Source organism: Zerene cesonia, chromosome 13 (genome assembly GCF_012273895.1).
Source record: "Zerene cesonia ecotype Mississippi chromosome 13, Zerene_cesonia_1.1, whole genome shotgun sequence".
Taxonomy (NCBI): domain Eukaryota; kingdom Metazoa; phylum Arthropoda; class Insecta; order Lepidoptera; family Pieridae; genus Zerene; species Zerene cesonia.
Genome location: NC_052114.1, coordinates 8,978,416 through 9,003,338, shown reverse-complemented (window position 1 = coordinate 9,003,338; position 24,923 = coordinate 8,978,416). Strand labels below are relative to the sequence as shown.

General features: G+C 35.2%; 2 protein-coding genes across 2 annotated transcripts in view; one reads left to right on the top strand and one right to left on the bottom strand.

Moving 5' to 3' along the window:
• The first annotated feature begins 196 nt into the window (after positions 1-196).
• Positions 197-14,511, top strand: LOC119831401 (all trans-polyprenyl-diphosphate synthase PDSS2). The gene is made up of 7 exons (XM_038354728.1): positions 197-788; positions 2,903-3,034; positions 3,749-3,937; positions 9,504-9,640; positions 12,756-12,916; positions 13,876-14,067; positions 14,351-14,511. Exons 1-7 carry the CDS (start codon positions 475-477, stop codon positions 14,501-14,503), a joined length of 1,278 nt encoding a protein of 425 aa, XP_038210656.1. The 5' UTR covers positions 197-474; the 3' UTR covers positions 14,504-14,511.
• A 2,111-nt stretch (positions 14,512-16,622) lies between these two features.
• The window catches only part of LOC119831339 (DNA N6-methyl adenine demethylase), a 94,920-nt gene continuing 86,619 nt past the window's right edge, over positions 16,623-24,923 (bottom strand). Inside the window, exons 14-19 of the mRNA XM_038354641.1 lie at positions 22,617-24,918; positions 22,350-22,489; positions 21,920-22,148; positions 21,433-21,711; positions 20,860-21,088; positions 16,623-20,660 (exon numbers count right to left, since the gene is read on the bottom strand). Coding sequence (XP_038210569.1) covers positions 18,401-20,660; positions 20,860-21,088; positions 21,433-21,711; positions 21,920-22,148; positions 22,350-22,489; positions 22,617-24,918 — 5,439 coding nt within the window. The 3' untranslated portion in view covers positions 16,623-18,400. The remainder of the gene's footprint in view (positions 20,661-20,859; positions 21,089-21,432; positions 21,712-21,919; positions 22,149-22,349; positions 22,490-22,616; positions 24,919-24,923) is intronic.

Below are 24,923 nucleotides of genomic sequence, written 5' to 3'. Positions count from 1 at the left end.
ATTTCTGGCATTACTATGATAAAACGCCTTCGCTCATTGCCATATCAAAAAATGCAAATGTCATTGTCGAAATTAACCAACCGACAATCACCAATCAGCGTAAAGTACCTTATGTATAGGCCACAGGAAAACCAATCAGCAATCAGCTACATTCACATTCATGATTCACGTTTATTTGAATGAATACTTTAGTTCAACTTTAGTTCATAGTTTAAGCGGCAAATTATTAGACGCTGACGGTCGCTTGCAGCATTTTTGTGCGAATTTTGTTTATATTAACGTCAATATTAATAGAACAGTAATACGATAATATTTTCCTACAAAAATTTGATTGACTTTAAGTTTAATTTTCCGTTTCTGTTTTTATTATGATATTATTCGTGTTCGGCGTTTAAATTAAAAACTACTTCGCGAGAATTTGAGTGTTTTAAATTAAAATTTGAAACCTAAAGTTGTGAATTAAATTATTTCAAAATGAGCTTAAGTTGCTTAAGGAATGTTTTGAGATGCGATTTGGTGAAAGTTTCCCCATCAAGCGCACTGGTTGCGAAAGTTTGGGGACCTTGTGCTGTAAGGGAAGTCAGCACATGCAATACTCAACGAGCAGCTGTTTCACAACACAACACTAAACCAGATTGGAACAGGGCCGTCAGTGAGGCTGAGAAAATTGTTGGCTATCCAACCTCCTTTCTCAGCTTGAGATGGGTCCTGAGCGACGAAATTGCGAATGTCGCGCTACATTTAAGAAAATTAGTCGGCAGCAATCATCCATTATTAAAAACAGCTAAGTTAGTGTATTACTTTATATATACATATTACTTTCATATGCATTAAAAGAAAAACTATGGCTAGCAAGTAGTAAGTAATCAAAATTGAAAGAAATCGTTGGGTTGTTTATTGCCTATCTTAGTATATATTGCTAATATATATTGCTATGCCTATCTTAGTATTTTTTATTGTTTTTACAAATACTTACTATGGTAGTATTATATTATCCTTGAAATAATATAAACCAAATATATCTAGTCTATTTATGTATTGAACAGCGTCGTAAAGAATTTTATTTTGTTGCAAAATTTTTATTTTAAGAATCCTTTGTAAATATGTCGAATTTAATTTTAAAACCATACTATAACTAATGCAGTATTATTCAAAGGTTTCATTAAATTTTTATACTGAATTTTCGAAGGATTTGTTACGATACATAATAACTATAATTTGATAATCTTTGTTACTGCCAAATTACTAAAAATATAGGCAGAAAAACGCGTAAAAAGTACTAACGCGTCAAAGAAGGTTGGCATTGCAACGACTCAATAAAACTAGCACATTTAAACAAAAAAATACATATTTTCTATATTATAAAACTGAAGAGTTTGTTTTGTTTATCTTAAGAACGATTACTACACGATTTGAAAATCTTTTAGTGTTAGATAGCCCATTTATTGAGGAAACCTATAGGATATTATATACCACTATGTACCACGAGCGAATCCGGGGCGGACTGCTAGTGCTAAATATAAATTTAGGTTTACGACATTTATATTCTAATGAGTTGTTCTTACAATTGATTTCTTATAATGCTTAAAAAATTAAAACGATACAACACAGTTGCAAAGCGATTGCTTAATTTCGCTTGCGTGTATTAAACAATATATCAAAGATATAATAAATTGTACCGATTACACATTGGATAGGTATGTATGTATAAGGTAAATCTTTTGTTCCCTACATCATATTATATTCTATGTTCAAACCCTTTTTTTAGTGCTCATTTATGAAATAAATTACGTAAAAATTATTCGACAAATTTATAAAAACATGGTAAAAGACCGATATTAAATTCTACATATAGGCTACGTTTTATTTAATCAGGTAAGGTTTTTTGCTAAAATAAATAATTGATTTATACGACTCTAAAGACGTATAAAAATGTCTCAGTGTCTCAAGTACAAAGTTATGGTTTGCGCGAGTAATAACGCGAGCGGAAAGCTAAAATAGTATTTTATAAAAAAAATTGTACTCTATGAATATTACGTCAATACTATGTACTTACCTACTATTACTACGTACACCGTAACGACACGTAACATCACGTTATCATTCTTACCTGAATGTGCAATGAACTATACATTTAATGTTTCTTTTCACATCATTGCGTGTAGAGCCCGAGATTTGTTTGTGCACGATTAACATATAAACATATCGATACTTCCAGCATGCCAAAATTATGATAATATCTTGTAAATTCAAACTAAATTTAAATTTTAGGAAGGGCATTTTGAACACGCTTTTATTAGGTTTTACTGTATGGGCATGCTTGTATTGTATGTAACCGACATATTTTTGATCATTTTAAAACGATTCCCATTATTTGGTAGTAATAGAATGATGATTGTTTTAAAATAGATTTTATAGGCACCCCGCGGTTTCACTCGCGTAAGTCCGTATCCCGTAGGAATATCGGGATAAAAAGTTGCCTATATGTTATTCCAGTTGTCCAGCTGTCTACGTACCAAATTTCATTGCAACCGGTTCAGTAGTTTTTGCGTGAAAGAGCAACACACGCACACACATCCTTACAAACTTTCGCATTTATAATATTAGTAGGATAGTAGGATAGTAGGATTAGACCATTGTCGAGGAACTTTTCGTATTAGATTAGTTGATGAGCCGGGAGTTTAAAATATACGTCATACCAACCCAATCTACGTTGCACTTCACGTATTGCGATGCAATTTATACGATGAATCTGAACGTTAGTACGATGTCTGCATCATCACGGTATCGGAAGAACACTATAAAATATCTAGTAGAATCTCTATCTAATGCAGCGTCTATTGCGTACATACGGAATGTTGAATATATTTCAAGTAAGACTATACTGTACCAATTGTTTCAGGAATCTCTTATACAATGGCAAGAATAACATGCAAGCGTGGGGTCTCATTGTACTACTGGTATCCAAGGCTGCGGGTCACAGCCCCGAGATACCAGACATGGAGCAGGATAAGGCAGCTGGAGTGTTGCACAGGTAAGGTGACTAACTTAAAGAATAGGATCAATTCAGCGCCATTTTGTGACGTCATTTAATAATAATAGTCTAAATAATAACGTCTAACTACGGGTTTCTGTGATAGTAAAGTAAAAAAGCCATTATTCAGATACAAAAAGGATTTCTAAGTAACATCAAACAACATTTGATACGTAATTATTGACACGTAAAGGCCATGGATTATCCTGTTCTTAGTTCGATCGTACTGCACTCTTTTTTAGGAACAATAAAACAATCTATTACACTTAATTTCCATCTATAGTACCTATATATTTTTAGTTCATAAATTAAATTATTATAATAAATCTTAATCACAAAGCGTACTGTAATGTATTACCTAGAAACCTTTTGTATTTTAATAAGCATTACACCTGATAATGAGTTATCTACTATATAAAAATTAGTCGGGTTTTCCTTCCTGACGTTATAACTCCAAAACGCACTAACCGATGTCTCGGGCTCCTTGAGGTGTATATAAAAAAAAAATCAACAGAAAACCGGGAAAATCATTTTTCACATACTGCTATCTGGTGGCCAAACGGAGTTCGCCGGGTTTGCTAGTACTTTATAAAATACAAGACATTCGAGTCTGACGTCCCAACCACTACTCGACCACTGCTATCTAGACGTTTATCATTCAGCGTGCTATAGAAAAAAAAAATGATTTTCTATATCTGCACATAAAACACACAGCCAACGTGCGCTCGCCGAAGTGACAGAAATGATCCGCACCTCGCACCTCGTGCACAAGGGGCTGGTGAACATGAACGCGCGCCGCCCCGCCGCCGGCGACCCGGACGACATGATGTTCGGCAACAAGATCGCCCTGCTCAGCGGCGACTACTTGCTGGCCAACTCCTGTACCGAACTTGCTAACTTGCGGTGAGTTGTAGTTTTAGGCAGGGTAGCCGTAGCCTTCTTCCCTTGGTTCTAATGACTTCTAGCGAACGTTCCAGATTAGCGGTGCGCAGGAACACAGAGGAGTTTAGTAGGTAGATCACTGCTTCTCGGCGGTGTGAGTCCGACATAATCCAGCGCATATTTCCCGAGCGCTCTGGGTATATCCGTAAATGCGTTCTACATTTCTACTTTGATGATCCCGAAAATCAACAGATTAATTTAATCTATTTTTAAAACAATTTAGCTTGAGTTGTAATTTACTTTAACATTAGAACAATGAAAGTTTAACAGTTAAAATTAAATAATTTAGTGTTTAAAAAAGTAACATAACGTAACATTGCTATTGCGAACAAACATAAATAAAAAACGTTAAACGAATTCAAAATCTTACTATACAGACACTTTAAATACATTAATCTGTAAAGATAACTCATACAAAGCATAACATTTGTAATATAATATCTTAATAAAAGATTTAAGTTTTAAGAAGAGAATTACATATTTTTTTTAATTTTTAACATTATGATTTAATGATGAAGATAATTACTGTAATCATTACACGAAAAACGCATCTTCAGATCGGTGTCATGCCTTTCTAAATTTCTTGTTTAATGTATTAATTAGATCATTTTCTTAGTTACTGCGCCAAATTTAATGTTATTTACTTTTACATTATACAACTTTCACGTGAGTGGTTAAATTTTCTAACGGATAATTTATTGTTGAATTTTACTAATATCTGGTAAAGATGAAGCATTTTAATTATCATTAAACATTTTAAAATCGGTCGACTAAAATTTGACATTAATCGAAACAAATAGACAGAAAATCCAATATTTCTGTTGTAGTTTTACTAGCACGGTCTAAATTGGGAAGTAAAATATAGGTTTAAAAGATGGAGGCATATTAAAATTACTTTGCTGAAAAGGTGAAAACAAATAATAATAATAACTTGAATAACAATGTAATAGATTCACAATAAACGAAAGCACATAAAGTATTCACTTAATGTCTTATTAATGATAATTTTTAGCGCGAATTGTATCTGGTTCATAAGCAGTAACAATGTTTTCCTTATACAATAAGTTACGATTCATAAAAAGTAAATTTTCCCTAAAGCATTGTATAACAATGTGCATGGTCGTGGCATTCATACTAATAATATGAATGTGAATGTTTGTATTGGTTTTACGTTAATATGATTCTAAATTACAAACTAATTTAGGATGAATTTCGTATAACATGTAATTTACTAATATTCCGCCCCGGGATTAAGGGATAAGGTACATGTCCAACAGCGAAATACTTTTTAAAGCGGTTCAGTAGCTACTAGGATAGCGTGTTCGAACAAACAAACAAACAATTTATATTATTAGTACAGACAGCATAGTCACAGCATAGTACAGTTGTCCAGCTGTATACATACCAAATTTCATTGCAATCGGTTCAGTAGTTCTTGCGTGAAAGAGCAACAAACACACACACATCCTTACAAGCTTTCACATTTATAATATTAGTAGGATAATATTAATGTGTTGTGATATTCTATTATATACCAATGCGGATTAAAATGGAGATGGAATAGAGAGGTTTTAAACGACGTACTTTATGCTTTTGCAATCTTAATCGATCTATCATCAGAAATATGAGTGATACAACACATTGATATCCCAGGTGCAACCCACCCACTAAAGTGAGACCTTCCTCAAACAGACTCGGACTGTAAACCTGTCCGGTTAAACTGTCAAATTGCCCATATATGCTGAAGCAGGTACATAGTGGTCTCAAGAAAATCTCTACAAACTATATAGGAACCAAGGCATTATTGTCTCTGGACATTACATGCAAATAATATATTATAATAGTTTAAAAAAACTAAAAACACGCTTTTATCATATTTTGCAAATTGAAAAATGGAATAATTTTATCAAATTAGTGTATTGTCATCGGTCCTCAATAAATCTACAAAGTTTGAACGAAATCTGGCCGTTTAAAGTGGGTCAAAATCGCGCCCAAAGAAGTCGGTTACTAACAAACATACAGGTGAAGCTAATAAAAAGCGTGTAAAAACGTCACGACTGCTGTTATTACTTGGTAATTTTAAATAATTTAACAGCATAATGACGCGGGTAATTAAGTTCGGTATAAATGATTTGGCTTTGACTAAAGAAGTGATTAAAAGATATTGTCAGTATAATAGATAGATTTTTTATTGATTATTTCATTAGTGCTGATGTTGCACAATTATTATTTATCAAGATTTAATTACATCTTGCTATATTTTTAGATGTTTTTACTTCATATATTAATATGATACAAACGAGCAACACATCAAAACTTCTACTAATATTCGGAAACCAAACGAATTTTGTGATACAATGTAGACGAAATATTAAACAGAATTGTTTTCGGATCAAAGGTTTGACCACAATATTTGTACGTCACTCATACATTTGTAAGAATATAATTGAAACCAGGATTTAAGTACAATTTCCTTAAACTATTCTGTTGCCGCAAATGCTAACGGACAATTCTAACAACTGTTTAAAAGTGGTTATCTATGTACTGATTATATAAAGCTGAAGAGGTTGTTTGTTTGAACGCGCTTATATCAGGAACTGCTGTACCAAAAACTTCCTTCCCCGTTTGGTATATCCGTGAACTCTTGAGTGCTATAGGCATATACGTACCGGCTAAAACCGGTGTAACTTGAAGTCATTGCAAATTAATGGTGTAAAACAAAAGCACTGACAGTTATAAGATCACTGCAGAGTCGAGATTTTAGGGAAAGGGTGAAAAAAAAAAGTGTTGTGTGGGAAAAAACCACAGACAGCTTTATAGGTGTACAGAATCGAGATTTTAGGAAAATGGTCTGTAGAACATATATGAAAGGCGGTAAATTGTATACAGAGATATGAAAAGAACGTTTTGAAAGCGGAATACGATATTGTGGTTGATAAGATAATTACACTTAAAACACTTATGTAGTGCCTGGCCTGCCATATAATGGCATTCATACGCTTTTTCCACTGGCCACTGTGCCTCAGTCATATTAAAGGAGAATTTATTTCCTTTTGGCGAGACGAGTATGAAAGGTAAGGTCAATATAAAGAAAATATAAAGGTCATATAAATTCGCTATATCAATTTGTTCACGCTTCATGTTTTGCATTGTTCTTGCGACAGGTTGATTTAATGTTTAAAGTAGGAAGAGTCTTTACTGGCAAAAAAATTAATTATAATTTCGAAAACTTTTTGAAAAATTAATTTTTAAATAATATGAAACTTCTTTCAAAGTATTTCAAAGTATTTATTAAAAGAATATAGTTTTACACGACATTTATGCATGCATCGTTTTATATTTTTACCTACCATTTTATAATTATATAAAGCTAAGGAGTTTATTTGTTTGTTTGAACGCGATAAACTCAGGCCTACACCGATTTAAAAAAAATTTGTATGTATGCACTGTATCCAGTCTTTAGACATTTATTGGAAAATGAACCGTAATAAATACTTGGCGCGTTTTATAAGAGCCCTAACCTTTCTTAACAGAACCTTGCTTCCAGGACTAGTGAAAGCAGATTCTATTATAAATAATGTTTAAAATTATTACTAGCTGCGCTCTGGTTTCACCCAAGCAAGTATATCTATAGATTTTAAGTTATATGAGCTACATTACGGGCCACGGCAAAGTATTATCAAAACCAGTTCGGTGGTTTCCGCTGTTCCGTTGGTATATTACTGTAAAGTTTCATTCAAATGCGTTAAGCAGTTACACACATATATTCTCACAAACATTCGCATTTATATTATTAGTAGGAAGTAGGATTTTATACACTCACTCCTTACAAAAATTGTTATTTAACAAGAAAAAAGTTAACCGACTACGTAAATAAATGTAAAGTTTATTGAGCGAATGCAAGTAAAGCAGTGAGCAAAGCCTAGTAACATGTTATTTATCTTAAAGGAACTGATTAAGCCTTTATTGTGACGTCACATAGCCATAGCGGACAATCAAGAACTTGCTTTATGATTAGTAGTTTAGAAGGTATGAAGGAACATACGAACATAACATACCGGTCAAAATCACAACCCTCCTTTTTCCGTAGTCGGGTTAAATTCTCCTTCATCAATCAAGTGTATTGTGATGATTCCGAACATAATCAGCGGCACTCTGTGTACAAGAATGTAACGGTTACGATGTGAGGTGAAAGTGATTCACATAACTGTATGGTGCTTCATTCATGTGCCTTTACCCACTCGGAAATACGCTTCAAGCGTCATTATGTGTGACCCGATGGTATCTGTTACTATGGAGATAAGATTTTTTATACTGATTTTTTCGATATTTATCTGTGGTCATTTTTTATGGCGGGCAACTGAGCTGATGGTTCACTTGATGGTAAGCGTTCCACCAACCACGAACTTTTGCTGAGAGATAGGGCTGCTGCAAATGTGCTTGCTCGCCTGTAAGGAGTAAAGGTTGAGGAAAGGATTGACGACGGGAATAAGGGAATGTACTGGGAGGGGTAGGGAAACGGATACAGGCCTCCAGGTCCCGAAACGAACTCCTCTCTGAACGAAAGACATTGGCATTTACTAATTCATATCGATTTTTTATGGAGGTATGGTACCTTCCCCGGTGCGAACTGGACCAATTCGTGCCTAATCGTGCTCGACTCCCACATTCACGTGCTGCTATGTACATAAAAGTATTGATTACTTAGCTACAGCTCCCTGGTTAACCTGGTGAATTAAAACTGAAAAAATATCTGCAACTGAAGAATAATATAGGTTAGAGAGTTTTCTTAATGGTTTCAGCATCTCGTTAATAAAAAAAAACATCAAAGCAAATGTTTTCTAATATTATTTTAGATATACTACCTTAATAAGGTAAGGTATATAAATTCCTAACAACATCTACAACGTTTCTTGTAATATATACCTTATTTCTTAATGATTATACTTGATTGCGGTTAATGATTGTGGTAGGTACTGGCATCGAATGATCCTAACATACTTTCACCTGTATCATATTTCAAGGACAGGACCATCACGCAATATGTGAGAAAGATATTGATTTACAAACCTAATAGAATTGAGCTGAGAAATTTGTTATTTGGAATATTTTAGATTATTTTGTGTTACAAAGATTTCATCATCATCATCATCAGCCTATATATGTTCCCACTGCAGGGACACAGGCCTCCTATGAGTGTTCAGGCCATAATTGGCAGATGTCACATGTCGTCGAACTTTTGATTCTTGGACATGACGGCTGCCTGTTTAACAAAGATTTACAAAAAAAATCTGGTTAGAATAGCATCGTAATACGGACGAAGTAGGTTCTTAATTCGACTGTACTTTTTGATTTTATTACTCGATAACAGCGTGTTTCAATTGGCGCGATTATTTTTGTATTTCATAGAAAATTGCTGTCTTTTAGTCCCATTTTCGAATCTGGAGTATCACCTCCCCACAGGGAAGTCAGAAGATAATAGATTTTATGTTTACGTATGTTATAATATTCAGACATTTGTTTATAGAAATCAAGAATTAGTAGAGCTAATGTCGTCAGCGGTACGCGATCTCGCCGAGGCGGAGTTCCTCGGCGAGAGGGATGACCAGAACAATCCTCTTCCTTCAAGACCTCTGCCGGAAGACCAGAGAGAACCTGCATCAGGTTTGGACATTTACGTTTACGTTTATTAATTTTTTAGAGACATTACTAGTGCTTTTATATTTGGTATGACTGCTAATACTTACCTACATCGAATTCTGTTTTCTGTATAAATATAATTTAATGAACTCCAGACCTCATATTATTTTATAAATAGTTATTTTTCTAATTTAAACCATAATCTAACATATAAGTACGACATGCAGGAAGATATGTAGGTAAAACGATTTATTTAAAACCACATTTCATCTGTATCTTTCATTCTTACTCGCCTGGATGTTTAATCTTAAGACCTTTTAAACAGATTAAGAATAGTCGCTTTAATGTCGCCATATGACGTGAATATGCGCATTGACACGCAGGAACCACTCGGTTATACGATTATGGTAATATGGTTAACGTGTAAGAGCAAACACAGTCGTCTCAGCGAACATATTTGAATTATAATTAATGGGCAAACACCTATCCGAGAACCGTGTCAATATGTCAGTGTTTAACATATTTGGACGGTTTTGGTGGAGATTTCTCTTTTTTGGTAAAGTCTTTAAATGTAGCTATAATGATATTTGAAATACACTAAATGTGGTGGAAAATCTCCTGTCTTTTTAGCTGTATTGTAAAATTTTGCATTATAAGAGGTTTTTGTGATTTCTGATGTGACAGTTTGATGAAGATTCTAAATGTTGCTTCTATATTAATGCATTATAGAATAGATAATAATGTGGATGATACACAACAGTAAAAAGAGGTATATATTCGTAGTGCTTTAAAAATATTCGTTCAGCTAATTTTGTTTAATTATAGGCAAAAAGGTCTTTTACAATGTAACTTAAAAATTCTATCTAGACTCGTAATTTTCAATTTAAACCTTCGCAAGTAAGACATAAACATTATAAACTATTTTCGATTGACGAATAAACACGACCTTGCACGTCAATAGTCCGATTTCTCTATGGTACAATTCCTTATTGTACGATATAAGGAACAGCGTTAGTCGCGCCCTGAATGCACGAACACCGTGTGATCAGAATGCTTAATAGATGATGTCTGTGAGTTGGTATGTGGATCTATAGGTGGATCTGCGAGAGCCGAATGACCACAGATTATGTATAAAAAGAAATAAGTAGCAATAATGTAATCACTATAGCGAATTGAAAAATTATGCATTACTATTCAGTCTGAAACATACATTGCACACAAATGACAAATAATTTCAAACTACCCTCCAAATATAAGACTTGAGAAATTGAATAAAGCAATGCTTAACTAAGTGATTAGACATTTCTTAACATAATTTTAGATCACTTTCAACTGGTTCCAATGATGAAGACCTTGAAAGAATTTTATTCTACTACAGCCTTGGGAAATAGTATACGTGACGCAGATAACTCATATAAACACACTCTAAAGTTAAATCAAGCATGTAATAATTACAATACGACATTAAATACCAATACTTAACCAATATCACATATTTTAATGTCAACATTTAATTGCAAAATACCTTAAAAAGTGATGTCATGTCTATTGAACAATAATCACTAGGCCATGTTTAGCGCGCAGTTGTGTGTGATGGTTTACGATTGTCCATTACATGTTTACTGCAAGATTCTCACCTCGCCATATTTCTTGTTGATCGCAAAAGGTGTTGACGACTTTTTGTTGTGTTGTGAAAGTATTTGTTGGTAGCTTTCGTTTATGTTTAACATTTAATGTCGCACAACGTTTGGAATAACGTTCAAATACTTGGGCTATTAAAAAATTTCGTCCACAGCTTCGCCCGTGTTGTTAAAGGAAAAATAGACTGTCTGAAATTTTTCTCGCATTTTTCCTCATTCCTTGAGATTTTGGGGATAATTTTGTTTCTCATGTCTCAAACTATCTCTGTACCAAATTTTAATTACATCGGATCAGTGAACAGAGTTACTTTCGCATATAATGTTAGCAGGGATATGGTATATTTCATTAAATATGGAGGTCACTGTTAATCACATGTACTAGTTGCCGTATACCATTACAAAACAGTAGATTGCGCATTCTATGCATTGGTGCGATTTGAATTAAGTCGAGCGAACGAACTATCTGATTTCGTAAATTTGTGGACTTTTGTGTCATACCGATTCAAGGCCAAAGCAAAAAAAATGGGATGTTTCTATCGAACAATCTCTTGGCAGTGAAGATATAGAAGGACTTTCTATACCTTCATCATTCATGTATCATAGAGCACACGTATAGGTTTTTATATGATGTTTTTATGCATCAGATTTTCTTTTCAATTGATTTTTTAAGGTCAATGTTTGACTCTATCTATTAAAAAAAGCCCATCCAATCCATTGTCCATACATAGGCACAGAAAGCGACATTGCTTTATACTATGTAGTGATTGAGGACAGTAATTCTATATTGCTTATAAATATAAAAGAACTATCGTACTCTTACACTTGTTATCAGTGATGCTCGGTGCCTGTACTGTATTGTTTATCGAATAGTGAGTTAACTAATAAGGACTCACGTTCACCAGCCATAAAAACCGGTTTGTAAAAACCAACGGTCTTTGAACTGTTATATTGCCCTCATTTTTCCATACAAATACGAAATCTCAAAAAATATTCACGATTTTTTTAAGTTTAGGAGGTTACGAATGTAGTGTTGCGTATAGTTATTTCAATAATTATTTAGATTGTGGTTTATGCTCGCTCAATTGCTAGGAGAACACAAAATCCGTTTCTATATTATGTGGAAATACCTAATACCAAATAAAATGAAATACTTTTTTTATATATGTCTTTGCTCCCTTAGTTTTACGTTTCTGTATACTCAAATACGATTCTACATTTGTAATTAAGAAAGTCATATACTCCGAAATCTTGTAAAATAATAATGCGAGGAATGCTTAACTTTTCCGGTTACTTTACGACTGCTTTCATGTATTAAAAGTAAATTGGTTCGGATTTTTTTTTAACCGCTTACTTTAATGCATATTATCTATATCAACGAAATTATAATAATTTGTAAAAAACCTTGTCTGTAAAATTACAAACTAAAAATAAAAACCTATATAATTTTTATTTTAAGATATATTATTATTACAACTATAGAATTATATTATTATCTATAGAATGGGAGTGCATAACATCCCCACTACCAATGGCGGGCGTAGCAGGGTGCGCCCACCGCGAGTGGGTTGCGCGGCACGTGCTGGCCGCCGGTGCTCTACTCGGCAAAAGCTGCTCCGCTGCGCTTAAGCTGGCAGGGCATAATGCACAGCTGCAGACACAGGTTTAACTCTACATTTGCCAATGCTTTGCCTCTACTTAATCAAACTCTACATCTCTTCATCTCTATATCTTTACATCTGTATAACTTATATCCTTACATTTCTATGTCTTTACACGTTAACAAGTCTACATATTAATACATTTTTTTATTTTCTCTATATATTTTATGCCACACTTTTTACGTCTCTACTTCTTTACGCTGGCAAACATTTACATCTTTAAATACTGTTATTCTGTTCCTCTATAAAGCTTCTTTCTAAACGTTTATGCCTTTACATCCCACGGCCCACCACACATCCCCGTATGCGCATAACAAGTATTTTCCATAAATAGAGGTAGGGGAATGCCATGTCAAATGTATTGTAATGAATTACAATAAAGACCTTGTTCGAAAGGGATTTCCCCTATGAAGACGAGTGGTGCAGACTTTCAATTTTTATTTTTAGTGTTGCCTCATCCTTGTACAATACTCGTATGTCAGATAAGTTATATATATATGTATATATAATTACTAAATAGTTTCTAACGAGTTCCAATTTTAATTAGATATTTCGAGATTCTTACGACCTATATTGCTTGACTATTACAACTTGCTTTTATTTTAATGCTCACAATTTTCTATTGTCTTTCAATTTAAAAATTGTGTGCTCTTACGTTAATTTATATGTATGTCTATTTTAACTTAGTAACTTAGTTACCAGCAACCTTTCATACTCCAACCCTCACCACTACCTATCCAAAAAGTCTTAACTATGTTCTCTAAGTCTCAAAACTGAAAAGGTTCCTCTATCGTATTTGCACTTCCAAAACCTTTAAGTGGTGATAAAGATAATTATCATACTCTACATTTATTCGACCCATTTTTTATTATATTACTCTACAATAGCTCAATCATACTCTACATTTACACAACACATTCTCTATAATATTCAAATTGCTCTATAAGAGTTCAATTCGCAGGGCTACCTATTCGGTTGCCACCTAGCGCTAGCCTGGCAAGCGTTCCTCGACCTAGAGTCGTTCACGGGCCCCGAGCCGAGCAGCTTCTCGCTAGTGGGCGCTCCACTCGCGTTCACGTTAGAGGCGAGACCCGAACTCTACGAGTATATAGAGGCTGGGAGACGCAGCGTGCACGATGTGGATTATCATGCTGTGAGTATAAGGGGCTATGAGGGAGATTTAGTGGGGGGTGGGGGGAGGTTGGATTGTTATGCTCGCTTATTTAAGGGGACTTAAACGACTATATGAGCACGTGTACGCACGCACACTTATACGATTTTTACTTTTATTATCACAATTTACTATCACAATTCGCTTTTGACTTCTACCTCAAGGGGACAAAATAGAGGGTAAAATGTTAGTACAATGAGAATATAGAGCACGCGGGCGAAGCTGCGGGCAACAGCTAGTTACATAAGCTACGAAATGCCCCCAGCTGTACGAGGCGGTGCTGTGCGGCAGCGGCATCGAGCAGACGAAGCGCGTGCAGCGCGAGCACATCTCGCGCGCCGTGCGCGTGCTCGACGCCTTCCCGCACTGCGACGCGCGCACCGCGCTCACCAACATCATCGTCGCTATGCACCCTTGACCGGAAATAAAAAAAAAAAAAAAATGACTTTCATTTTCGAACGCATTCGAATTTTTGACAGTTGTTATCGGTTTTAAATGTCTACAATTTTTGATAGGTGATCTTGATCATAAATAAATAAAAAAAAAATCGTTTTCGAAATATGAAATGTTGACTGTTAGATGATTCTAAATTTGTTTAAAATAAATAACTTTATATTTGAGTTGTTCGTACCTGTAATAGAAAAAAAATCGCAGCTATCACTTACTTGGTGCTGCGGCAATATGAATAATCGCCATTTATAAAAATGTCGCCATTTACTCTTAAGAATTTCATTAAAAACCATTACTGCCTTTGTTTGGAAGTATCAAACAAAAACCATCATGAACCCTCATGTAATGCGCTATACAAGTGTTCTTAATATGTAATAATTAATACAATTATTTATTAATGTACAATCATGTAACCAGTTACCATACCATATTATAACGTGACCATTATATATAACCCTGTTAATTCGTCATCGTATATGATATATTTCTTGTCATATTCATTCAAACACATACACCTTAATCTTTGCTAACCCATCATTTTAAAAACTACCCTCAGTATCTTATGTAATACATAACCTTTACTTACATTATTGTTTATCGATTTCATCCTTGTCATAAAACCGGTAACCATAATACAGATTATTACTTAGTACGGGACCATCGTTTTGTTTGTATGTGTTTATTGTATGGTTGAGAAATGAATTTTTTTATTCCATGATAAACATGTAGTTAAAACAATTTCTTACCACTATAATGACCAGCTTTAAGTGATTGTAACCTATTTTTATACTTTATTTCTTTAACGAATTAATTTTATTCTAGGATACGATGAACAATCAAATGTCAAACCATTTAAATTAAAACGATATTTTTTATTCAAATAAATGAGGCTTTATTGTTAAAAATATACATTTAAAAAAAAATTTGTCACCGGCAGCAATTAAAAAAATGATATTTTCATTGACATCGACATTGAAATGTTACCGAATTTATATGTTGTAATAATATAATTACATTCCAATGTGTACTTATAATTCCATTAGCTTGTAACCTATACCTTTGTTAACATATACCCAAATTGTTGAATTATATCTTATTTTAATTTTTATTTTTATTTGGGTTTATTGCTCAATGTTGTACACATAATAAATATTTTTAAAGTTAATATTACTGTTGTTTCATTTACTTTCCTGCAACAATCAACACATTAATTTTAATTATAATTGATCTTTAACCTCCATGTAATTATATAGTCTGCTATAGAAAATGGATTTTATTCGACATTTAAAACCTAAGCTTTAATTGAGAGAAAAAGCGGGGTTCAAATAAAACGAACAAGAATGTCTTTTAAATTATTGTATTAATAAATAATGGTAGTTCTATTTACATGACACATCTCTTGTTTTGGCAGAAGATAATAAAATATTACACAAAGGCTCGTCGTAACTGAAACGTAACGACCAAGTGTAACACGAAATACATTGGTAAACCCATTTCACCGCACCGAGGGTAAAACAAATTAATTTTAAAATACTGGTCGATTTTTGGTTGCGGCAACATCGACGGTGCTATTAAGAGGCGACGTGGAAGCTGCTTTGAAATAGGAATTTATGCCGTGTGAATATTATTTTGACATAATATGCACACTATTGCCATATAAAATATTGAATACAACCTTTTTTTGTTACTGGTTAACTTTAATGAGTTCATACACGTGAAATGCAGTAAGATAAGAAACGAATTCACGCGTCGCCTCTGCAAGTTCAGATAACAAAAAATATAGTCGTGCCGTCGATTACATACAAACACACTGGAGACATACAAGCAGTCAAACGCACGTGATCTAATCGTATATCACAGGTTTCTAAACCTAATGATTTCTTATAAAACACGAGGATACACTAAGTTATTAGTATTACAACCTTCTTACGACTGCATTCAAAATAAAGTGAACAGCTTTTTGTTTAGGTTAGAGAGTACCTATGATTCAGTTTTTAAAACTGGCAAAAATTTCGGGCAGAAAAGTTCATTATGAATTAAACGAATTGAATGCAGTCTTAAATTGCTGTTCATGATTTGTAACTAATTAAATAAATTAAAATTAGTTGGTACATAAAAACATTCGAGTGAATAAAGAAGTTTTGGTACGAGTTGTGATGACGTTTGCGAATGCTTTGATATGTCTTATTTCACAAAATGAAGACGTTACGACGTCTGTGGCAAGAACTGGGCATTTACCAATGACATACACAAATAATATCAGAATAACGTTAGGCAAACGATTACAATTTAAAATTTCAAGCATATCCATAAGATCGACGACAATATCGCACCATTCGTTTATTAATTTTATTTTTCACTCCTACATTACAATGTACATAGACCCCGATGTCTATTATTGCTTATTTTTTATAAGTTTTGTTCTCAAAACTTTATAACCTATAAATAATTTCACGTTCGTCCCAATAAATTTACCATTCAATAAATACGTACACGTAAAAAATATAAACTATATCAATAGTTTAATCTTTAAAACAAACTTTTCTTAGCCTAATTATATATTAATAACTATTCATCAGTATGTTTTCAATCATTTTCAATATAATGCCTACTTTATAAACTTTCCAAGCGCCTGAATTTTTCGCAAACACTATTATATAAACTTATGTTTTTTATTTATTCATCTTTTATTGTATGACTAATTTATAAAATTTTATCATCGCTAAAAATTAGAAAAAGTTCATTTAATGTAATCCATAAAATATAAGGTCACATTTTAAAAGTTCGAAAATGATTTTTATCTAAATACGATACAAAGTTAACTTTCTGGTTGAAGCCAGACACAGGCACTAGAGTTGAAAGTAAAGAAGGCTTATGAAATCTTCTAATAATTTAATGTCATAGATGTAAAAGCAAATATATTAAATATTAATACCTACAGTAACACTAAATTATTACAAAGAAAATGATTTCATAATGGTTCACGTAATACAATATAAATAAGTTAAATATTCTAAAAAGTTAAAAATACACACGTCTTAAGCTAATAGAAAAGCACTCAAATACGTTTGTGATACACGTATCGCCATGATGCTATTTAAATCACTAAAACAACGCCAAAAAACAACCGCTAATGCATAGAGGAATGAAAATTAACATTAAAATAACTAATACACAGATAAACGTACAAAAATACAAATAAATACTCGTCGAACGTGCTAGTCTCCTCGCGGCCGCGTCGTCTCACAGATAAATATATAAAACGTTGTTTGTACTTTCGCTCTGAATGATGAATTAATTGTAGATTTATTAGTTTATGAGATCATTGTATCGCATAACATCATTATCACGCGCTAAAATAAAACCGACAAAATATGCAGACAATTCTATCTTATGACATACAGAGCGTATAAAAATAAACTAATTCCATAATTTGAGACACCGGTTAAACTAAATACAAACACAAGAATATACAAAAAACTACAATTATCGTCTTAAAAAATACGATTCGATACTAAGGTAGTAACATAAGACTAGTTGAAATGCGATAAACACTATTTAAAATTAAAAATATATCTTTGATTGATAGCTCACTTGATTTAACTTGAAAAAAAAATACGTGATAAAAATTGGTAGTCAATTCCGATGTAAATGCACTAGTGGAATCTCGCGGGAACAATGGACCAGTCTATCGAAAAATCGAGAGCTTACTTTTAATATTATAAAACGAGGAACTACAAGACTTTTGGAAAGCACGTTTGCTCTAGAAGACCTGAATCGAAAGGCATCGTATACCTTACATTGCTAAGGAAGCGATTTCACTCCGTCTTTTGGAAGAACATTGGCCCGACGGGCCCGGCTTGCGTCAGGTGCCGGACTCTTGGTAAGGACCTGTCACGGTACATGGATGCATTGGAAACAAAGTTGTCCATGACATGGTCGTTTGTGTTTCAGCCCTGAGCATAATTTGCCCTTTCTTCTTCGCCGTATTGGTAGCTTCTACTAAGGCAGTTAACGAGCTATACCCACCCGGTATATAATTATCATTATTTTTCCACTTTTCTGGGTTTGGACCTTGCCTTTGATCAGGGGTAGGCGTTGAAGCTGGGGAAGCTGAATTAGAATTGGGGCCGGGAGTACCTGGCGTCGGTGGATTCAAACCAAGTTTCTTTAACCTCATTTTTTCTTCCCATTCTTCGAGACCATGTTTGGGGCGGTTTAAATTTCTGTGCTGATAGAATACTAACGAAATTCGAGTAGGATTTGCTCTGTTTGGATTTCTTACTGCCGTAGTTGAATGCATTTCATGTTTAGCGCATTCGAAAAGAACACTGCCATGACCCAATGCTATCGCAACACCCCCCATTTGGCTATCTTTAAAGCATTCCAGGTTGTCGGACACACCAGTAACTTCTCCAATAGGTTCAGCTTTTGGAGGCTCTGGTGGATAGGGTATTGAAAACGGTGGTGGATATATGCACCAATTAGGCGATGTTTGACACCAATTTGGAGATGGATTTTGATAAAAATTTGAAGCGAAATTTGGATTGTACTGATAACCGTATGAATTGTAACAATGGGAGTTTCTAATTAACTCTTCTCTTTTGTATTTTTCTGCATTGTAATAAGCTATGCTATTGTAGTCGTTATAAGAATTTTCATAAGGATTAAAATGGCCATAGGGATTTGATGGAAATGCATAGGCATTTCCCACGGTGGGGTAATTACTATAACCTTGAATTGGAGACTGATTACCGTATGTGTTTTGATTCACTGGGTAATTATTGGTTGTTGTCTCTGACTTGTTTGCCATCGTTGGATTTTGATTCGATTCTTCATGATTAATTGTGTAATTAGCTGGTGGGGTTGGCGTTTGAGGATGGGGATTTGTCCGGCTATCATAGGGACTTCTATGTTCATAGCCCTGACTTAAGTGAGGTCTATCAGAAGGAGGATACGGTTTTAAAAAAGTGGATTGATCCAAGCCTTCGGGAATATTTACATGCGATCTGGACGGTGGTCTGGCCTTTGGTACTCTAAATACTGCATTTTCATTGTCAACTGCAGCATCTTTTGGTTTTGAGGGATCCCAATTTCTATGTTCTGGAGATCTCCATACACTCTTACGAGCGTCACCAGCTACTGATGGATCGTTGTTTGGTGATTTCATTTCTGTTATATGTGAGGAAGCCGGAGATTCAGGAGTGATCGGAGGTTTTTGAGAAATTTCAGTTATTCTTTGCGAATTGGGTATATCAAATTCAGGCATTTTTTGTGATATATCTGGCATTAAACTTTGCTTATCAATTTCTGGGGTCATTTTGGTTTGATCAGAGTTTGTGTCACTTCTATTGGAGTCTGGGCTATAATTATTGGAAGTCATATTCAAATGAGCGGTTGTAGAATCTGGATCTTCCTTAACAACGTTGTTAAACATTTCAGGATTACCAAAATCGGGCCAAGGATTTTGCGAATTATTTATTTCAGGAACATTGGGAGCATTGAATTGTTGGTCACGTTTTTGGAGACCAGATGCAAAACTAGGCAACTGGTTCTGGTTTGCATTTTGGCAATTAGCGTCTACCACGGGCGGTGCATGATTTGGATTGTATAAATTATTTTGGTTATGAATGTTATAGCTTTGATCATAAGGATTATAAGGCGAATCTAAAACGGTACTCGATATCTGATTGCTTTGTAACTGTGCGTCTGTGAAGTTGTCAATCATTGAGGCCATATCTAACAGAGCCGGATTACTCATATTTGGATTTATAAGATTAGGATTCGAGTTATGCATATTAGGATTTACAAAGGCAGAATTATAATGAGGGTTGTTTGGATTTGGTTGAAACGCTGAAGAGTTAGACGGGTGTAAGGCGGGGGTACTTGCTCGTGGTGATGCACTGTTTTGACTTCTTGGACTAGCAATGTTCCTACAATCGTTGGGTTGGGGAGTTTTCGGGCCCGGTGTGGAACATTGCGACTTCTTTTGATTTCCAGGACTCGCTTGTGGAGTATTTGTGGAAGAATTGTTAGAATCTGAGTTGTCTTCTTCCTTACGCTTTTTGCCGTGACGTCTGCAAGGTTGTAAAGGTACTGATCGAACTCGGACCTCCATTGGATATCTGAAATTAAAAATAATTGTTTTTGAAAAACATCGATACTCAAATAAAATCATTAATTTCATTAAAATAATGTTACAAAGTGGATAGGAATTCATTGGCATTAAATTTATATAGGTTATATAGATAAGTTAAATTCGCCGACACATTCTTCGCGCACACCCACATCGAAAGAGTTAAAAAGGAGTACATCACCACTCACTTGTCCAGCACCTGCAGCGCGCCGCTCTTGACCTTGTCGTCCTGCGCGTCCTTCGAGCCGAACTCGTCGGTGGTGTCGAGGACGTAGAGCGGCAGCACGTGCAGCTGCTCGTCGGGCGCGGCGGCGAGCGCGCGGTGCCGCGCCAGCGTCACCACGGCCGTGCACCCGTTGTTCATGTTGTGCAGGTCGCGGTGCGCGTGCGCGCAGAAGTCGATGCACGCCGTTACGCCTGCCGATCGGTTAGTGGTTAGATGGCTCGAAACGGTATGGTTAAAACAGAAATGGTGATCCGTGATTACAGAGATATGGACTGATTAAAAATATTCATTCAAATCCGCCAGTAGTTTCGGAGATTAGAATGTACACACAAACAGCGACAGATAAACAGACAAACCAGCGAGATTTTTTGTATTCCTTCGTATTTTTCATATATTCGATACACTCAGTTTTTTTTATTACATGTATAGATGACCAGATTGGCTCGGCGTTATTTCCAGAATATTTGCTACATAGTTTTATTACATGCTTATATAGGTTTATTTTTTTAAGCATTATGTTCCAATAAAAACTCACCAGAAAAAGGTCGTCCCGGTTTGAACCCTAATCGACAATCTGACGCTTCTTTCTCGAACTGGCATTGATTGTCGAAGGATTTCGGAGCCAAATTCATATACAAGGGACTGAGTAGTGTCGCCAGCACATGCATGCGCTCCTCAATCTCGCTCTCCTCAGTTTTGACCGAAAGTCGGAACTTGCGGACGGTTTTTGAACGGGCGTACTTGCATCCATTGTAATACATGGACCAGGAGCAGCCGAAACTGTAGGAGGCGCCACATGTTTCTGGATCCAAGCCTGGAAGATGCATATAAAACATGAACATCATATGAGCTATAAAATATAATTTAATGTTTTATTGCATACTACGATGGCTTCAATCTGTCTAACTTTCTTTTAAAACTGATCAGCATACGATAGGTTATTATGAATTTATATACATTCTCATAAAATTTCAAGTTTATAAAACAGGAAAACTATCCTGCATGACAATTATGAACCTTACCTTGACATGCACAAGTCCTATTCTCGTTAGTGGCACAACGTCTAGTCGTGGGCAGGCCATATCTATTGAGTTTGTGTGAAAGCAGCGTATAATCCAAGTCAGCTTCAGATTGAGGAATCCCTTCCCAAGCTACGAGGCACACTACGATCCAGGACGTTGCGCATTTGTGGCCACTACGGAATTTTACGACGACCAAAACTTTTTCGGTGTAATTTGCGCGCCTTATCACCTGAAACGGAAGTCAAATAAGTTTTACAGTCTATATTTCAAAAACATGACACTTATGATATAGGTTTTTAGAAAACAGAGTTTAGCGAAAAGGGAAAATTATAAAATTTAACTCATTTAAAGTCTGCAAATATTTATAAGACTCAGTAACTTATATGAAATAAAATACAAAGTATAAAAAAGTTTCGATCCATACACTCACCCACTTGGCCATAGGACAGCCCTGAGCTGTTTTTCCTTCTTTGCCAGTGTAACAAATTTTCTCAATTCTCAATTCCTTGCCTGATAGTCCAGTTCTAGCTTCTAGATCCTTCCTTAATTCTGCAAGAGATGATGCTGCACCTGAAATATTTTTTTTTCATTACGCATGTTTTTATGTCTTAGGCATAAAATACAAAACAAATTAATTGCACAAGATTTTTATGTGAATTAGGATATAAATAAATTTTAATTATAATAAAAGGCGTACCTAAATGAGTGTAATAGCTTCCTGGTTCAGGAGGATTTTTATCGGCGGGAAAGCAGTTACAATCTGGTACTTCTGTTCTTGAATTATTTCGTAATCTCTCGAGATTTTCAAGATATTCTTTAGAGTAATTGAACTGGTTCTCTTTCGGGCTTTTTGAGTAAATATCGGGAGTGGGTGTGTTCCGTTTTGCTTGAACTTTTGGATCTATTTTTTCAGTGGAATCAGGATCGCCTTCTAATATCTCATCTTTAGTTTGAAGGCCTGGACATGCTCCATCTCTTAGATGTTCAGGTGGAGGCTTCTTTGTCGATCCTTGTCTGCAGCATGAATATCCAATTTCATTTGTTATAGCAGCGGGTCCCCCGTCACCAGCAAACATGTACGGTTCGCTCTTTGATGGACCATAATTTATATTTTTATATATTTTGTGTCCTGGTGGTGAATGTTCGGATTTTATTTGCTCTATATAATAAGGTGGCTTTGGTTCCAATGTCACGTTACCCGGGATAATTTTTCGATCATCTTTTGTTTTAGTTTCAAAATTTCTGTTATATCGTTGAAACCCCATATTTTCATGTAGCCGTGGCATTTGTGCGTAATTCTCAACAGTTTCTAGTCTCCGTTCTAAGGGATAGTTTTGAAATTGTTGGTAGCCCACTGGTTTCTGATTAAAACTTTCATGTTTAATAGTAGAAATGGGTGGTAAAACGTTAGATTGTGATCTTGGTATTACACCATTTTGATAATCTCGTTTAGGGTCAATTAAATTGTTAGGATAAGAATTTTTGACTACCATTCTTTGCTGTGGTTCTGTTTTCATCCTTTCGTCTTGTTGATATTGATAATTATCAGGTGCTTCTAATTTAGGTATTAAAGGTGCAGACGGATGTTTGAATTTTGCATCATATGCTTCTCTTTCATAAGCTCTCTTTTGTGCGTTTACATCTCGAGGCGGCACGCAATTTTGTTGATTCATTTCCGATACAGGTCCAATAAGCATTTTTGATTGAAAATCTTTACTATCTTGTTGCTGATTATAGCTTATATTATCATTAGCATACATTTCCGTATATTTATGCGCATCATAGTGTACATTAGTATAACTGTCATATTGGCCTCTCATATCAGAATACGACGGCAGCTTTTGAGGAGCTTTAGAAACGTTCTCCGATGTATTGTGCTTATCATAATCTCTCGGGACTTGCGTCCCCCCCTCCCATACGTGGTGGCCACCACCTCCGAATTCACCCGCACTATAAGTGTGGGAATTTTGTGTATAATTACCAGCGACAGGATATACCTGGTCGCCTACGCGGTAATTACCTCGGAGATGGTGGCTATACGATAAAAAATGACCGGTAGTATTTCTATCGTCAGCGACGGATACACAACCTTTTCTATCGTCTAACCCTCGAGGCGGCCCCTCTCCAGGGTCACCTTTGTCAGGAGGCGTATTCGTGCCATCGCGTGTATGGTTTTGCTTATTCAATATCATTGTTTTCAGTCTCGAGTTCAAATTAACCCTGTCTGATTGAGAGAACATCTGCTGTTCAGACTCCTCTTGTCTTTGCTGTTGCATTTGTTGGTTTTGCATTTGTTGATTTTGGATCTGCTGATTTTGCATTTGTTGATTTTGCATCTGCTGATTCTGCATTTGCTGATTTTGAATTTGTTGATTTTGAATTTGTTGGTTTTGCATTTGTTGATTCTGAATTTGTTGGTTTTGTAATTGTTGATTTTGCATTTGTTGGTTCTGATAGTTGATTTGATTTTGTAATTGTTGCTGTTGACTCTGCATTTGGTTAATTTGCTGTTGGTTTTGGATTTGTTGATTCTGTAATCTTTGGTTATGTTGCCATTGCCGTTGTTGCCAATCGTTTTGATTTTGTGTTTGATTGTTTTCATTGTGTTGTCCGCTTGTATAGCCGCCCGAATACCCGCTACAATCGAGTGAAGCTCGCGGACCGTTGCTCCCCTGCAGGTATCCAGGCTCGGCGTTTCCCGAATGCTGTCCATTCTGGGTATTTTGTTCTTGCCTATCACCGTCATTGTTCGAATCGCTTGTTGTATTGTCACCGCCGTTATTGTAATCTTCTGAGTGCTCTGACGTATATTCAGCGCGCTCATAGTTTTGTTGGCTTACTGTATAAACGGGTGCGGCTGTAGTTGGAACTGCGCTTTGGTAGGACGCTGCAGAGGCCGGTCTGGATTCATTCCCTGCTGTTACTCCAGTAGTAGGAGCTTGTTGTGCGTATTGCTGCTGATACTCCGTCGTATAGTGGGGGGCTCTTGGAGAAGGAACCGGGG